Source organism: Mobula birostris, chromosome 14, assembly GCF_030028105.1.
Source record: "Mobula birostris isolate sMobBir1 chromosome 14, sMobBir1.hap1, whole genome shotgun sequence".
Classification (NCBI taxonomy): domain Eukaryota; kingdom Metazoa; phylum Chordata; class Chondrichthyes; order Myliobatiformes; family Myliobatidae; genus Mobula; species Mobula birostris.
Window position 1 is genome coordinate 98407143 of NC_092383.1, and position 17960 is coordinate 98425102.

The 17960-nt window shown below is 47.3% G+C and overlaps 1 protein-coding gene across 2 annotated transcripts in view; it reads left to right on the top strand.

Annotated features, from left to right (window-relative positions):
* ndufs2 (NADH:ubiquinone oxidoreductase core subunit S2) overlaps window positions 1-17960 on the top strand; it is a 33684-nt gene that overhangs the window by 14283 nt on the left and 1441 nt on the right. For both annotated transcript variants that reach the window (XM_072279035.1, XM_072279036.1), the window contains exons 3-12: window positions 5331-5521; window positions 5720-5840; window positions 6930-7042; window positions 12465-12539; window positions 12676-12753; window positions 12979-13064; window positions 13170-13289; window positions 13679-13808; window positions 14041-14136; window positions 14748-14831. In XM_072279035.1, the coding sequence (XP_072135136.1) occupies window positions 5331-5521; window positions 5720-5840; window positions 6930-7042; window positions 12465-12539; window positions 12676-12753; window positions 12979-13064; window positions 13170-13289; window positions 13679-13808; window positions 14041-14136; window positions 14748-14831 (1094 nt within the window). The remainder of the gene's footprint in view (window positions 1-5330; window positions 5522-5719; window positions 5841-6929; window positions 7043-12464; window positions 12540-12675; window positions 12754-12978; window positions 13065-13169; window positions 13290-13678; window positions 13809-14040; window positions 14137-14747; window positions 14832-17960) is intronic.

The window sequence follows — 17960 nt, forward strand, 5'->3', positions numbered from 1 at the left end:
TATAATCACAAGGATAGTCTTAGGCTACAGAACAATACTGAACAGATGGTCAGGGTGGGTGGTGAATGGAATTTATTGAGCATGTGGTGTTAAGCTTTTTGAAGGATTAATAAGGGTGCACAGTGACTCGCAGGGCCTTGGGGATATTGACAAGGGGATCTTGATGTGCAAGTCCATAGATGCCTGAAGGTGGCAGCACAAATGAATGAGATGGTGAAGAAAGCCTTAGCTGGAGCATAGAATATAAGAGCAGGGAGGCTACACGTGGCCAGTCGTGTTTTTGCTCAAAGTAACATGTTTCAGCCAAGGCAGTGCTTCTCTTTTCAAACCTGTTCACTGTTTTCACTACCTCTGTGCAATCCATTTGGCTACTCACCCCTTGTCTGTTATTTCCCAAGATTTGTGTTGGGAATCCATAGTGAATTGACTATTTGGATTCAGAATTGTCTTGCCATAGAAACAAGGCAATGGTTGATGGCGATCTGTAACTTGTGTTCTTCTACCCGGATCCATATTGGGACCTCTGCTGTTTGTGATACATATAAGTGACCTGTATGAAACTACAGATGGGTGGACTAGTAAGTTTGTAGATGATATGAAGATTGTTATTATTGTGGACACCCCAGAAAGACTTGCAAAGGATGCAGTGGGATCCGGAACAATTGCAAGAACGAGCAGAGTCATGGCAGATGGAGTTTAACCCGGCCAAATGTGAAGTGTTGTACTTTGGGAGGTCAAATGTAAAGAGACAGTACATTGTGATATACAGAGGGATCTTGGGGTCCAAGTTCATTGCTTCCTGAAAGTGGCTACACAGGTTTTAAAAAAAGGCATATGCCATGCTTGCCTGTATTAGTTGAGGCACTGAGTTCAGAGTTGGGAAATTGTGTTGCAGCTTTATAAATCTCTAGTTAGGCTGCCTCTGAAGTATGGCATTAAGTTTTAGTCACCCCATTATAGGAAAGATGTCGAGGCTTTGAAGAGGGTGCGTACAAGTCTTACCAGGATGCTGCCTGGATTAGAGGTCATGTGCTAAAAGGAAAGGTGGGACAAACCTGGGAGCGGCGGAGGCTGAGGGGAGAGCTGATAAGATTGAGAAGCATTGGTAGAATAGGCAGTAACAAGTAGACTTCCCAGTGTGAAATGTTTAATACCTGAGGGCATACATTTAAGGTGAAGGGGGGTAAGTTCAAAGGTGATGTGTGGAATGAAAGTGTCCAAGAGGCTCTGAGATAGGCACATGAACCACAATATTCAGCTCAACATTGTGGGCTGAAAGGCCTGTTTCTCTGCTGTACTATGTTTTCATGCTATTTGTAAGCTGAAACATTTCTCTATATTCAGAGTCTCGAATGGGGCAGTGGGTAGTGCAGCTGCGTTCCAGCTCCACTGACCTTGGGTGTTCTTTGTGGGCTGTGTCTGTGGGGGATTTCCCCTTCTTCCCTCCACTTTCCTCCCATTTTCTGCTGTGCGGGCTGGCAGGCAGGTTGATTGACTGCTGTAAGTTCCAATTGCCCTTGAATGTAGATGAGTGAAAGAATCTGGTGTGGGATAGCTGCTCGGAGCAATGAGTGAAGGGTTAATTCAAGCCGGCAGATTATTGAATGATGCAGACCGGTTGGGCTGAGGAGCCTATGTAACAGCTGTGATTGCACTAGAGGTCCACCAGGACATTACCTGAGATGGAGCATTTCAGGTCTGAGGAGAGAATGGAGAAGCTGAGTCTGCTTTATTTAGAATGGAGGGGGTTGAGAGTGGTTGTAAGAGAGGCATAGATAGCATCAGCACTGAGAAATGTTGCCCCATGACACATGATAAGGTTTTTAGAGGGGATATGAGGAATTTTTTTTCACCCTGTGGTTGCTTGGAATCTAGAGCTAAAACTGTCTGCAAAGATGACAGAGGCAGATTTTCACAGTATTTACCTATCCTGACGAGCATTTAAATACCATGGAATATGAAGGCTATGGACCAAGTGGAATAGGAATTGGTCTATTGGTGTCACATGTACTAAGATGCATGAAAGGTTTGTCTGCATACTGTTCGTGCAGATTAGATCACTGTGCTTTGAGATAGAACGAGGTAAAACAATGCCAATGCAGAATAAAGTGTAGCAATTAGAGAGTGCAGGATCCTAATGAAGTGGATTTTGAGATCCATAGTCTATCGTATCATACTGGCAAAACATTTAATAGTCTTATAACAGCAGGTAGAAGTTGACCTGGAGCCTGATGGTATCTTCTTTCGGACTTTTGTAGCTTCTGGCTGATGGGAGAGGATAGAATGTCTGGGTTGGGTGGAGTCTTTAATTATGCTGGCTGCTTTACGTGGGCATCAAGAAGTGTAGACAGTATCTGTGGAGGGGAGGCTGGTTTCTTTGATGTGCTGAGCTGTGTCCACAATTCTCTGCTGTTTCTTGTGGTCATGTGCAGATCAGTTGTTGTGAGGTGCATTATTAAAAATTGGTAGGGGTTAGAGTAGAGATGCCAAATTTCTTTAGCTTCCCGGGGAAGTAGAGGCATTGATGAGTTTCCTTGGCTGTGTTATCAACATGGTTAGACCCAGATGGGCTATTGGTGATGTTCACTTCTTGGAACTTGAAGCTCTCAAACTTCTCAACCTCAACGTTATTGATGTAGAAAGGAGCCTGTGCACCATTCCTTTCCTGAAATTAGTGACTAGCTCTTTTGTTACAAAGAAGGAAAGGTTGCTTCATAATATCAGCTCGCTATTTCCTTCCTGTGTTCCAAGTCATTGTTACCTGACATTTGGCCAACTACCCTGATATCATCTGTAAACTTAAAGATAGTTCAGAATCTGGCCACACGAGGAGTGCACAGGGAGTAGAGTAGGGGGCTGAGACACGAGGAGTGCACGGGGAGTAGAGTAGGGGGCTGAGACACGAGGAGTGCACGGAGAGTAGAGTAGGGGGCTGAGACACGAGTGCACAGGGAGTAGAGTAGGGGGCTGAGACACGAGGAGTGCACGGGGAGTAGAGTAGGGGGCTGAGACACGAGGAGTGCACAGGGAGTAGGGTAGGGGGCTGAGACGAGGAGTGCACGGGGAGTAGAGTAGGGGGCTGAGACACGAGGAGTGCACGGGGAGTAGAGTAGGGGGCTGAGACACGAGGAGTGCAAGGGGAGTAGAGTAGGGGGCTGAGGATGCACCCTGTGGAGCACCAGTGTTTAGAATAATCGTGGCAGAGGTGTCGCCCCTATGGTCAAGGATCCATTTGGAGAGAGGAGAGAGATGTTGACTTCTTGGGTCTGGAGTTTAGTGATGTTTGCTTCCAATTGTAGCATTGAAGGTGATGCCGTGGTGCTGGCAGGTGGATAGCTGGTGGTCAGAATGGGCTGAAAGGCCTAATTTTGTGCTGTACATCTCCATAATTCTGCTAGTGCGTCCACCCACTCCCTTTGTCCACAGCTGAGGTTCTTCTGAGGAAAAAAAAGCACGACTTCCCCTTGAGAGAAACAAGCTGACATTGCGTGAGACTAGAAAATCTGCGGATGCTGGAAATCCAAGCAACACACACAAAATGCTGGAGGAATTCGGTAGGCCAGGCTGCAGCTTGGAAAAGAGCGAACGGTCGACGTTTTGGGCCGAGACCCTTCATCAGGACTCTGGGCCCGAAACATTGACTGTTTGCTTTTCTCCATGGATGCTGTCTGCCCTGCTGAGTTCCTCCAGCATTTTGTGCCTGTTGCTGACATTTTCTGATTGCTTTTATTTTTTTCTAACTGTCCTGCCGTAGCTTTAATAATAGCTTTTGAATGTTTCCCAGAACTGAACTTAAGCTGACAGACTTGTAATTTCCTGCCTTCTCTCTCGCTTCCTTTTTTTTGCACGTAAGTGAGATAAATTTTTAAATGAAACTTCTCCGAATCTGGTGAATTTTGGAAAATACAAACCCACCCATCAATTGGCCACTTTATATCAGAATCAGGTGTAATATCACTAACATACGTTGTGAAATTTGTTAACTTTGTGGCAGCAGTACAATGTAATACAGGATCATAGAAAAATAGCAATAAATATATGTATATTAAATAGTTAAAGTAAGTAAAGCAAAGAAAAAGAAGTAAAAATTTGTGAAGTGGTGTTCATGGGTTCAATATCCATTTAGAAATCAGATGGCAGATGGGAAGAAGCTGTTCCTGAGTCACTGTGAACCTCTTTGTGATGGTAACGGTGAGAAGGGAGCATGTCCTTCATCTCCTTGGCTGAAGGCCTTTGTGACCTGGAGACATGTTAGCTGGCAGGCTGAGCCATTTACTCTGCACCACTTTGTTTCTCCCTCCCTCCCAATTCACAAGGAACTTCCAGCAAGATGGTGGTATGCTCAGATGCAGCCATTTCTATGGGGTCAATCAAAGGTGTTATTGTTTTTCAATGCATTTTTTTTTACAATTTCACCTTGCATTGGAACCGTGCTTTGCACCTAGGCCCTGGCGTAAAGCTGTTTTGTGTGGCTGTATTCATGTATGGTTGACTGACAATTGAACAGTGTGAATGGCTGAGGAGATGAGCAACGTGGAAATTTGCAGCTCATCCACTTGATAGAAAGACAAAGCAGTGTATTTTTGAGATGGTGAGTGATGAGACGGTGCTGGTGTTGGGTGTCCTGGATGTGAGCCACTAGATGTTAACTTGCAGGAGCAACAGTGTCTGGAGGGAAATGTCCTGATGAGAGGGTTGGTCACCAAGAGAAGGGTCAGCTTGCTCCAATCACCCCTGGCCCTGGAGAGACCCACCTGGACTACTATGGACAGCTCTGTACTCCCTACCTAAGGGGAAGGGGATGGTCTGTGTGTGACAGGGGGAGTGCAGTGAAGGTTTCCCAGATCAATTCCCGGGATGGAGGATGAGGTTTGCCCCATGAGGGGAGATGAAGCAGACTGCGACTGTCCTCTCTGGAGTTTAGGGAACGAGAGGTGATCTCGCTGAAATGTCCAAACTCTTTACAGGCTTGATTGGGTGGGTGTGAAGAGGATGTTTCCCCTGGGTGGGTGTCTAGAATAAGGAGTCACAGTCTCAGAATAAGAAGTTGGCTTTTCAGAAGAGAAATGGGGAGAAATTCATCCGCGCGCAGGGGCAGTCTGGAATTCTTTCCCCCAGAGGCTGTGGGAGGGGGGAGAGAGATCCGTCACTGAGGAGATTCAGGGACAAGATCGCTGTGTTGTTGGAAACTGAGGGATGAGGGGTTAGTGGGCCCATGATAACAGATCAGCCGTGAATAGTGAATGGGGGAAGTAGAGTCAAAGGGCTGAATAGCCTACTCAATGTTGCTTCTCACCTTCCCTTTCCCTTGCTTGCTCCCCTGGCAATAGACAAGGACCCGCCGAAGGATCGCAATGTCTCCAACTACGTAATTAACTTTGGGCCACAGCACCCGGCAGCCCACGGAGTTCTACGGCTAGTGATGGAGCTGAGTGGCGAGTCGGTGAAGAAGTGTGACCCCCACATTGGCCTACTTCACCGCGGCACCGAGAAACTAATCGAGCATAAGACTTACCTGCAGGTAACTCCACTCCCGTGCAGGTGGTGGGAAGCATTGGTGCAGTGTTGGGGCCGTGTGTGGTGTGTGTATTAGACTGTGCACACGCTGTTAGGCCTGTGTGTGTTGCAGAGGTCTGTGTGCCTGTGAATCTTTTTACCTTCTGATGTTTATGCTCAGTGTGTGCTCTGCTCTCACATTGTCCCCCACCTTTCTATGCAGGCACTCCCCTACTTTGACCGCCTGGATTATGTGTCTATGATGTGCAATGAGCAGTGTTACTCCCTGGCTGTAGAGAAACTGCTGAACATCCGGCCTCCCATTCGAGCCCAGTGGATCAGAGGTGAGTCCGCCCTTTGGGAATGGAGATGGGTGGGAGCAGCGCAAGGCATTCTGTGTCTGCATCCTGTCAGCAGGGCTGTTGACCCTGGATTTACTGTCAGTGTGGTGGGAGGCCGTTCATTCACAAGACTCATTCCTGTAACGGTGTGGGTCAAGGGGGACTCAGCAGGCAATGGATCTGTGTAGCCAGGCAATAGCTGTGTCGAATCCAATTGCTGGAGGCAGAACACTACCTTCAATCCAGCCACCGAGGCTACTATGGGGAATGGTTTGTGATAGTGAATGGTTGGAGACAGTTTACTATTCTGCACATATAATCTATATGGTGTGGAGGTAGCACTGTGTGCCAATCACAGTTACAATATGACTCAAGGGTGCTAAGGAGGGCACAATCCAAATCGAATTATCGAAGCCACGTGGCAGTGCTGTTGCTATTAAACTCTATGAAGCAGCACACCATTCTGTCCACTGGCAAAGTATTCAGATGTTGCTGACCTTGTACCAACACCTAATTTCCAGCCACACCCTCCCCCAAGCTCATCCTATGATGGCTGCCTTGATAAGAGGCAGAACATTAAATTCAAATCCACCTTGGCACAGTTGCGTTGTGGTTAGCACAACACTATTACAGCTCGGGGCTTCGGAGCTCACAGTTCATGTCCAGCACCGTCTGTAAGGAATCTCTGTACATCCTCCCCATGGAATGTGTGAGCTGTCTCCTGCTGCTCTGTTTCCATTTGCAGTCTTAAGACATACCAGGTATGTTAATGGCACATTATAAATTGTCCCACAATTGGGTTAGTGTTAAACCGGGCTTGCTGGAATGACATGGCTCAAGGGAACAGAAGGGCCAATTCTGCTCAATAAATGGATGCAGCAGTCATGTGGAACGAGGGAAGTTGATGAGTTTTGCGATACTGTGAAAGGGAGTATGTGCTAAATCTTGCAACTCAGCTGTGCAGGGTATTTTACTTCGGTGGGGTGTGATCAGGCATGCTCTTGCCCAATGCTAGAATGTTCATCCATTTTACTGCCTAAACCCAACCACTTGTCTTCCATTTCACCCCACCCCCTCCATCTCACCCACCAGTTCTCTTCTGTGAACTGACGCGACTTCTGAACCACATTATGGCGATCACCACCCACGCCCTGGACATCGGCGCCATGACACCGTTCTTCTGGATGTTTGAGGAAAGAGAAAAGGTGAGTGCAAGGGCAGGGTGGTCTGTCCCTCAGGGGGCCGTCTTGATGACAGACTCATCGGCAGACTTCTACCTTGGCAAAAATATGATTTCCCAGTAGATGAATGAATTGCCCCTATTGTGTTTATTCACTCTGTGGCTCTCTGTCAGTATTTGCTCTGTCCACCCAGTGATCTCTTCCCATGATGAAACTGAGAACAGTGTGTTACAGGAGTCAGGAGTTGGGCTTGTGAATGACATGATCTGTCCAATTGACAGGGTGCAACAGGGACTTCAGTCTGCGAGAGGTCACTGACATTGGTCCTTCCAGTACATTGGAAGGGGTTTCTGGGGTAGTGTTAGTGGGATCCCTCCAGTACCTTGAGGAGCATGCAATAGATGGTCCTGGCCTCTCAGGAGAGCAGGGTTAACTGTTGCCCAGTAGATCATGTCTTGTCTATAGGGGTCTTCACCCTTTTCTATGATCTACCAAAGGCTGTGCTGGTGCTTTGAAGGTGGTGGTGGATGTCTCATTTAACAAGATGCAGCTCCCAAATTATGAGAGGCAGTCCATTTTCCAGGGTCTCACTGGACCTGCTGAACAGTGGGGACAAGATGTTGGATGTTGCTTGAGGAAGAATATAATACCTGAAACGTGCACTTTTCCGAGCTCTGTGATGGCAAAAGGTCACCCAGTGGACAGAGGGAATGACTGAAGGATGTTCTCCTTCACCTCTGAAGAAGCACAACATTTACACAGCTTCCTGGGAATCTGTGGCCCACAACTTATCCAAGTGTCGAGGGAATGTTTAGAGTGGGATTGAGAATCTGGAGCTGTGGATTTGGACCATCTCAAAAACTTCCCACCTCCCATCTGTCGAAGTATTTGGGTCCCAAAGAAACCTCAGGACCCACAGAACCTGAGCTTGGAAGAACAGCCTTGATTCCCAGGGGATGACTTGTAATAAGTGGTTAATTGACCAACCAGTTAATGGCCAGCAGACTGATTCTGATCATTGTCTCACTTCTTGATCAGCTTAATTAGAAAATAATTACTTAACAATTAACTCACTAGTTTAGCATAACAAATCTGTTTATGGTATATTTATCAGGTTAGTGAGTTGACTAAGAGTTGCTTTGGCAAAGTAATTCATTTCATAACTAGTTAATCAATTCATTAACATTGGAGCCTCTACTAAATAGCACGATTTATTAGTCTATTCTGTTAATTAAATAGTTGATTGGGTATTACCTAATAGCTTGTGTCATTTATTGCCTGAATATGATTATAAATGATTATCTAGCCACTCTTTAATGATTTTAATCAATTCTCTAATTGAATCCTGGGTGTTTCTGATTGTTCACCAGATTGATTCCTGGGATGGCAGGACTTTCATATGAAGAAAGACTGGATGAACTAGGCTTGTACTCATTGGAATTTAGAAGATTGAGGGGGGGATCTGATTGAAACGTATAAAATCCTAAAGGGATTGGACAGGCTAGATGCAGGAAGATTGTTCCTGATTTTGGGGAAGTCCAGAACGAGGGGTCACAGTTTGAGGATAAAGGGGAAGCCTTTTAGGACTGAGATTAGGAAAAACTTCTTCACACAGAGAGTGGTGAATCTGTGGAATTCTCTGCCACAGGAAACAGCTGAGGCCAGTTCATTGGCTATATTTAAGAGGGAGTTAGATATGGCCCTTGTGGCTACAGGGATCAGGGGGTATGGAGGGAAGGCTGGTGCAGGGTTCTGAGTTGGATGATCAGCCATGATCATAATAAATGACAGTGCAGGCTCGAAGGGCCGAATGGCCTACTCCTGCACCTATTTTCTATGTTTCTATGTGTCCACGATATCCTGAAGTGGGAAGGTGAACAGCCAGAGGTCGTAGTACATGTTGTTACCAATGACATAGCTAGGAAAAGGGACGAGGTCCTGAAAACAGACTACAGGGAGTTAGGAAGGAAGTTGAGAAGCAGGACCTCAAAGGTAGTGATCTGAGAATTACTGCCTGTGCCACGCGACAGTAAGTATAGGAATAGGGTGAGGTGGAGGATAAATGTGTGGCTGAGGGATTGGAACAGGGGGCAGGGATTCAGATATCTGGATCATTGGAACCTCTTTTGGGACAGGTGTGACCAAAAAGAATGGGTTGCACTTGAATCCAAGGGGGTCCAATATCCCGGCAGAGAGCTTTGCTAAGGCTGTTGGGGAGAGTTTAAACTAGGATCGCTGGGGGGTGGGAAACCGAACTGAAGAGATGGAGAAAGGGGCAGTTGGCTCACAAATAGAGAAAGCTTGGAGACAGTACGAGAGGGAAGATAGGCAGGTGATAGAGAAGGGATACGCTCAGACCGATGGTTTGAGATGTGTTTATTTTAATGCAGGAAGTATCATGAACAAAGCAGATGAGCTTAGAGCGTGGATCAGTACTTGGAGCTATGATGTGCCCATCACAGAGACCTGGATGACTGGGGCAGGAATGGTTACTTAGATTGCCAGGCTTTAGATGTTTCAGAAAGGACAGGGAGGGAGGCAAAAGAGGTGGAGGCGTGATACTGTTGATCAGAAATAGTGTCACGGCTGCAGAAAAGGAGGAAGTCATGTATGGATTTTCTACTGACTCTCTGTGGGTGGAAGTTAGCAACAGGAAGGGGTCAATAACTCTACTGAGTTTTTTATAGACCACCCAATAGTAACAGGGACATCGAGGAGCAAATAGGGAGACAGATTCTGGAAAGGTACAATAATAACAGGGGTGTTGTGATGGGAGATTTCAATTTCCCCAATATTGATTGGCATCTCACAAGAGCAAGGGGTTTAGTTGGGGTAGAGTTTGTTAGATGTGTTCAGGAAGGTTTTCTGACAGAATATTTAGGTAAGCTTACAAGAGGAGAGGTTATACTTGATCTGGGAAATGAACCTGGTCAGGTGTCAGGTTTCTCAGTGGGAGAGCATTTTGGAGATAGTGATCACAATTCTATCTCCTTTACCATAGCATTGGAGAGGGATAGGAACAGACAAATTAGGAAACGTTTAATTGGGGTAAGGGGAAATATGAAGCTTTCAGGCAGGAACTTGGAAGCATAAATTGGGAACAGATGTTCTCAGGGAAATATATGGCAGAAATGTGGCAAATGTTCAGGGGATATTTGTATGGCATTTTGCATAGGTACGTTGCAATGAAACAGAGAAAGGATGGTAGGGTACAGGAACTATGGTGTACAAAGGCTGTTGAAAATCCAGTCAAGAAGAAAAGAAGAGCTTATGAAAGGTTCAAGAAACTAGGTAACGATAGAGCTCTAGAAGATTATAAGGCTAGCAGGAAGGAGCTTAAGAAAAAAATTAGGAGAGCCAGGAGGGGCCATGAGAAGGCTTGGTGAGCAGGATTAAAGAAAACCCTAAGGTATTCTACAAGTATGTGAAGAGCAAGAGAATCAGACGTGAGAGAATAGGACCAATCAAGTGTGACAGTGGAAAATTGTGTCTGGAAACACAGGAGATAGCAGAGGTACTTAATGAGTACTTTGCTTCAGTATTCACTATGGAAAAGGATCATGGCAATTATAGGGATGACTTACAGCGGACTGAAAAGCTTGAGCATATAGACATTAAGAAAGAGGATGTACTGGAGCTTTTGGAAAGCATCAAGTTGGATAAGTTTCCGGGACCAGACGAGATGTACCCCAGGCTACTGTGGGAGGCGAAGGAGGAGATTGCTGAGCCTCTGGCAATGATCTTTGCATCATCAATGGGAATGGGAGAGGTTCCGGAAGATTGGAAGGTTGCAGATGTTGTGCCCTTATTCAAGAAAGGGAGTAGAGATAGCCCAGGAAATTATAGACCCGTGAGTCTTACTTCATTGGTTGGTAAGTTGATGGAAAAGATCCTGAGAGGCAGGATTTATGAGCACTTGGAGAGACATAATATGATTAGGAATAGTCAACACGGCTTTGTCAAAGGCAGGTTATGCCTTTCGAGCCTGACTGAATTTTTTGAGGATGTGACTAAACACATTGGTGAAGGACATGTAGTGTATATGGATTTCAGCAAGGCATTTGATAAGGTACCCCATGCAAAGCTTATTGAGAAAGTAAGTAGTCATGGGATCCAAGGGGACCTTGCTTTGTGGATCCAGAATTGACTTGACCACCGAAGGCAAAGAGTGGTTGTAGACGGGTCATATTCTGCATGGAGGTAGGTGACCAGTGGTGTGCCTCAGGGATCTGTTCTGGAACCCCTGAGAAACATAGAAAACCTACAGCACAATACAGGCCCTTCAGCCCACAAAGCTGTGTCGAACATGTCCTTACCTTAGATCTACCTCGGCTTACCTATAGCCCTCTGTTTTTGTCTTCTCTTCTTGATTTTTTATAAATGAACTGGATGATGAAGTGGAAGGAGGGGTTAGTAATTTGCTGATGACACAAAGGTTGGGTGTGTTGTGGATAGTGTGGAGGGCAGTCAGAGGTTACAGCGGGACATTGGTAGGATGCAAAGCTGAGCTGAGAAGTGTCAGATGGAGTTCAAACCAGGTAAGTGTGAGGTGGTAAGATTCTTGGCAGTGTGGTGGATCAGAGGGATCTTGGGGTCCGAGTCCATAGGACACTCAAAGCTGCTGCGCAGGTTGACTGTGTGGTTAAGAAGGCATACGGTGTATTGTCCTTCGTCAACCGTGGGATTGAGTTTAAGAGCCAAGAGGTAATGTTACAGCTATATCGGACCCTGGTCAGACCCCACTTGGAGTATTGTGCTCAGTTCTGCTCACCTCACAACAGGAAGGATGTGGAAACCATTGAAAGGTTGGAGAGGAGATTTACAAGGGTGTTGCCTGGATTGAGGAGCATGCCTTATGAGAATAGGTTGAGTGAACTTGGCCTTTTCTCCTTGGAGTGACGGAAGATGAGAGGTGACCGGTTAGACATGTATAAGGTGATGAGATGTATTGGTCGTGTGGATAGTCAAGAGACTTTTTCCCAGGGCTGAAATGGCTAACAGGAGAGGGCACAGTTTTAAGGTGCTTGGAAGTAGGTACAGAGGAGATGTCAAGGGTGCGTGTTTTACGCAGAGAGTGGTGAGTGTGTGGAATGGGCTGTCAGTGACGGTAGTGGAGGCTGATACGATAAGGGTCTTTTAAGAGACTCCCGGATAGGTACATGGAGCTCAGAAAAATAGAGGGCTATGGGTAACCCTAGGTAACTTCTAAAGTAAGAACGTGTTTGGCACAGCATTGTGGGCTGAAGGGCCTGTATTGTACTGTAGGTTTTCTATGTCTCCACTTAATCATTGACAGGCTGAGAACCAGCTAGTTACTGAAATAATCTGATGTTTAACAAAATAAGTATGAATTAACTCCTACTAGTTTACTTGAATTTTTGTTGTACCATTTGGTTAAGTAACTCACCTGCTGACCGTCTGATTAATGTCGCCTGTCTTTGTCCAGATGTTTGAGTTCTATGAGCGTGCGTCAGGAGCCCGCATGCATGCTGCCTACATCAGACCAGGTGGTGTCCATCAGGTGAGCATTCTGGGGGTGAGGTGGGCATAGTGCGTTTAGGTGATGGTGTTTGTCACTGGGGTCCTCGTGAGTTGTGAAGTTGGGGAGGGGCAAGAGTGTAAGCCCATCTGTCTGTTTCCTGTTTCTTCCTCTCTAGGACCTGCCCTTGGGTCTCATGGACGATATCTACGAGTTCATCAAGAACTTCTCTATCCGCATCGACGAAGTGGAGGAGGTGAGATCACAAAGTGGGATTGGGGTTGTGTTGGTGGGCAAGGGAGCTGGGAATGTAGGGAAAAGGGAGGTGGCGGGAGAACAGAGGGGAGTTAGAGCGTAGGTAGTAGTAGTTATTGAGATGAGGGAGTGTGTTCGGGAAATGGCCAGGTTGTGGGTGGGGACGTGATGCTAACAAGTGGACCCAGTACCTGTGACCCTATGGTGAAGCCCACTTCTGTTGCAGATGTTCACCGCCAACAGGATATGGAAGAAGAGGACAGTGAACATCGGGGTGATCAGTGCCGAGGAGGCACTCAATTATGGCTTCAGGTAGGGGCCAGGGACGCTGGGATGGGTGGCATGTTACCCTGCCAGTGCTAGAGGGCTAACAGTGCTCTCTCTCATCTTGTCTTGCCGTCTCCCTCTTCCTCACAGTGGGGTGATGCTTCGTGGTTCTGGGATTAAGTGGGACCTCCGGAAGACTCAGCCTTATGATGTGTATGACCAGGTGGAGTTCGACATTCCCATCGGGAGCAATGGGGACTGTTACGACCGGTGAGTCACTGGATGGGAATATAGCTGGCTCAGACTGCGTGGGTAGAGAGCACTGTGACATGACCAAGAATTCTCTGCCTTGTCCTCTGAGTGAAGAGGAGAGATCTTCATTCTGTCTGACCCGTGTGATGGGACAGTGTAGAGGGAGCTTCACTCTGTCTCTGACCCATTCCCTGGGAGTGTGTGATGGGACAGGGTAGAGGGAGCTTCACTCTGTGTCTGACCGTGGGAGTGTGTGATGGGACAGTGTAGAGGGAGCTTCACTCTGTGTCTGACCCATGTTCCTGGAGTGTGTGACAGGATAGTGTGGGGGGAGTTTCACTCTGTGATTGTGATGGTTGATGGAGAAGGTTCAGAGTTTGTGAATTGTGTTCACTATTGCTGTGTAGGTACCTGTGTCGAGTCGAAGAGATGAGGCAGAGTCTGCGCATTATCCTGCAGTGTTTGAACAAGATGCCTGAAGGAGAAATCAAAGTGGATGATGCCAAGATCTCGCCTCCCAAACGAAGCGAGATGAAGGTATTGTGAAGGGTGGAGGGTGCATTCTTCAGGAGGGGGATTGGTACCAATGTAGATCAACTTGGAGAATGTGCTGTAACAAATCTGGGGTAGTGTGGAGGGTGGGCAGTGCTGTGAAAACTGTCAAACTCCTACAGCCTCACTCTGTCAGATGGGGTGTGGATCTTCCTGCACGCTGTTACTCCTGTCTGTTGTAAATCAGTGATACTCATCTTCGCTCTCTTTACCCTAGACATCAATGGAAGCTCTGATACACCACTTCAAGCTGTACACAGAAGGCTACCAGGTGCCTCCCGGGGCTACATACACTGCTATTGAGGCTCCGAAGGTGAGTGCAGACGGAGCAGGGTCGTGGCATTGAGGGGCTTTCTGTGGGTTCCGGCCGGTGGTGTGGATTCCTGACAGCCCGATTATGTGTGGCTCATCGCTCCATTCCAACATGGCCACAGATGGAGCAACTGATTCGGATGACGGGCTGTTCTGCCCATTAGTATTGTGCAGCTTCCACATAGGAGTGACCCCACCCCTCCACCTTCTCACTACCCTGAGTTGTCAGTTGGCCTGTGCACTTTCAGGCAACGTGTTGTCGAAACTACTGCAGGGTTCGGTCTGACTTCGGGTGCCATCTGCAGAGTTTGTGCATTCGCCCTGTGAATTCCTGGGTGTCCCCTGCATTTCCTCTCTCGTCCCAATGACATGGGATGGCAGATCGATCAGCTGTTGTGAATTGCGCCTAAGCTGTGTGTGTTTCTGTATGTAGGTGGGATAGAGGGGCGGGAGAGATGAAGTGTGCTTTGATAGTCAGTGTGGACTGAACAGAATGAAGGGCCTGGGTCATTCACCCCCTTCGGACAGTCTGCCCTCTTACCCTTCACACTGATCAGTTCCTAATCTGGTGTCCTGCACTAATCCCCCTCCCTCTCTCTCTCTCTCTCTCAGGGGGAGTTTGGTGTATATCTGGTTTCCGATGGCAGCAGCCGGCCCTATCGCTGCAAGATTAAAGCTCCGGGCTTTGCCCATCTGGTATGTTTCATTGCATGCTGACGCGGGATAAGAGACCATCAGACATAGGAGCAGAAGTAGGCCATTCAGCCCATCGAGCATGCTCCTCCATGGCTAATAATTTCCCTTTTAACTCCATCCTCCCCATAACTTTTCATGCCCTAACTGATCAGAAACTTCTCAACCTCTGCCTTAACTGCACCCGATGACCTGTCTGCTGCCACTGCCAGTGACAACAAATTCCGCATATTCACCATTCTCTAGCTGAAGTAACTCCTCCTTACCTCTGTTCGAAATGGGCGCCCCTCAATTTTGAGACTGTGCCATCTGATCCTAGACTCCCCCACCAAAGGAATCATAAGACCATAGCAGAATTAGGCCATTCAGCCCATCGAGTATGCTCTGCCATTCCATCATGGCTGATCCTGGATCCCACTCAACCCCATGCACCTGCCGCCTTGCCATATCCTTCAATGCCCTGACTGATCAGGAAGCTATCAACATCCGCCTTAAATATACCCAAGGACTTGGCCTCGACCGCAGTCTGTGGCAGAGCATTCCACAGATTTTCTACTCTTTGGCTAAAAAAATCCTCCTTACCTCTGTTCTAAAGGGTCACCCCTCAGCTTTGAGGCTGTGCCCTCTAGTTCTGGATACCCCCACCACACCACAGCCCCCACCATACACCATAGGAAACATCCTCTCCACATCCTTATTACTTCTAAATGTCTGGAAGTACAGGCCCATAGCCTTCAATCACTGCTAATATGATAACCCTTTCATTCCCAGAATCATTCTCATGAACCTGTCCTGGATCCTATCCAATGTCAGCACAGCCTTTTTTAGATAAGGGGCCCAAAGCTGCTCACAATACTTCGTGAGGCCTCACCATTGCCTCATACAGCCTCACATTACATCCTTGCTGTTATGTTCTTGTTCTCTTGAAATGAATGCTAACATTGCATTCACCTTCCTCACCACCGATTCAACCTTTAGGGAATCCTGCACAATGACTCCCAAATCCCTTTGCACTTCAGATTTTTGAATTTTCTCCCCTTTTAGAGAATAGTCTACCCTTTCTTTCCTTATACCAAACTGCATGAACATAGACTTCCTGAAACTATTCCACCTGCCATCTCTTTGCCCATTCACCTAATCTGTTTGAGTCCTTCTGCGCGGCACCTCTGCTTTCTCAACATGACCAGCCCCTCCACCTATCTTCGTATCGTCCACAAACTTAGCCACAAAGCCAACAGTATCATTAGCTGACAACAGGAATTCTGCAGATGCTGGAAATTCAAGCAACACACATAAAGTTGCTGGTGAACGCAGCAGGCCAGGCAGCATCTCTAGGAAGAGGTGCAGTCGACATTTCAGGCCGAGACCCTTCGTCGTGACGAAGGGTCTCGGCCTGAAACATCGACTGCACCTCTTCCTAGAGATGCTGCCTGGCCTGCTGCGTTCACAAGTATCATTAGCTGAATCATTGACATACAACGTAAAAAGAAGCGTAGCCAACACAGACCCCTGTGGAAGACTACTATTCACAGCCAGCCAATCTAAAAAATCCCTTTATTCCCATTCTTTGCCTCCTGCCAATCAGCCAATGCTCTAACCACTCTAGTATCTTTCCTGTTATGTCATGGGCTCTTACTTTCTTTTACAGCCTCATGTATGGCACCTTGCCGAAGTCTTCTGAAAATCCAAGTACAGAACATCCACTAATTCCCCTTTGTCCATTCTGCTTGTTTCTTTAAAGAATTCTAACAAATTTGTCAGGGAAGATTTTCCCTTACGGAAAGCAGTCTGCTTTGACCTATTTTGTCATTGCCTCCAAGAACCCAAAACCACATCCTTAATAATGGACTCCAACATCTTCCCAACCACTGAGGTCGGGCTTACTGGCCTGTAATTTCTTTTGTTCTGCCTCTCTCCCTTCTTGAAGAGTGCAGTGACATTGCAATTGAACAGTCCTCTGGAGCCATGCGAGAGTCTAGTGATTCCTGAAAGATCATTAATGCCTCCACGATCTCTTCAGCCATCTCTTTCAGATCCCTGGGACATGGTCCATGAGATCCAGGTGACATCTACCTTCAGACCTGTCAACTTCCTAAATACCATCTCTGTAATAGCAACTACAATGGCTTCTGCCCCTGACACTCTCAAATTTCTGGCATACTATTAATGTCTTCCACAGCGATGACTTGATGCAAAACACTTCAGTTCTTCCACCATTTCCATTCCACCACCCCAGACTCGAACTCGGTACGCACTTATCTCCTGCCTCAGCCCAGGTTCCCTCTCTGTGCAGAGCCCTGTTCTCAGTCTGGGTGTGCTGATTATGTGTTGTTTCCTGCTGGTCGGCGAGGTCGCTGTGACTAAGGTTTGGTGCCAACCGCTGACAGGAAGCAAGCAGAGCAACATTTAGCTCTGCACGGTGGAGGTTTCTGGAGAGCTGTCCGGCTGGTCAGCTGCACTAGCTACACTTTCATGTACACACAAAATAATCTGCAGATGATCTGCCCCCTCCCCCAGCTGCCTTCCTCCTCCCTCTTGGTTCCGCCTCCTTCTACTACCCATTGTGTTTTCCCCTATTCTTTCTTCACTTTTCCTGCCTATCACCTCCCTGCCTCCCCTCCCCCACCCCTTTATCTTTCCCCTTACTGGTTTTTCACCTGGAATCTACCAGCCTTCTCCTTCCCACCCTCTCCCCACCTTCTTTATAGGGCCTCTGCCCCTTCCCTCTTCAGCCCTGACGAAGGGTTCCGGCCCGAAACGTCGACCGATCTTTTCCACGGATGCTGTCCGACCTGCTGAGTTCCTCCAGCGTGTTGTGAGAGTGCTACACTTTCATGTTTCCATTTAAAGCCTGTTAAGGTCTTGCTGACGCTCGGTCAGCCATACCCTACAGTCAGGTTCACCAAGGCAATGCACACAACCCTATGCTTTGTGCCCACTCGGCACATGCCACTTATATACATACATACACAAACACACACACACACACACACACACACACACACACACACACACACACACACACACACACACACACACACACACACACACACACACACACGCACACACCGCCACCCCGGCCAACACTTGCTCTCTCTGGTTTCAACCTTCACCACCCCTCAAAAGCCCCAT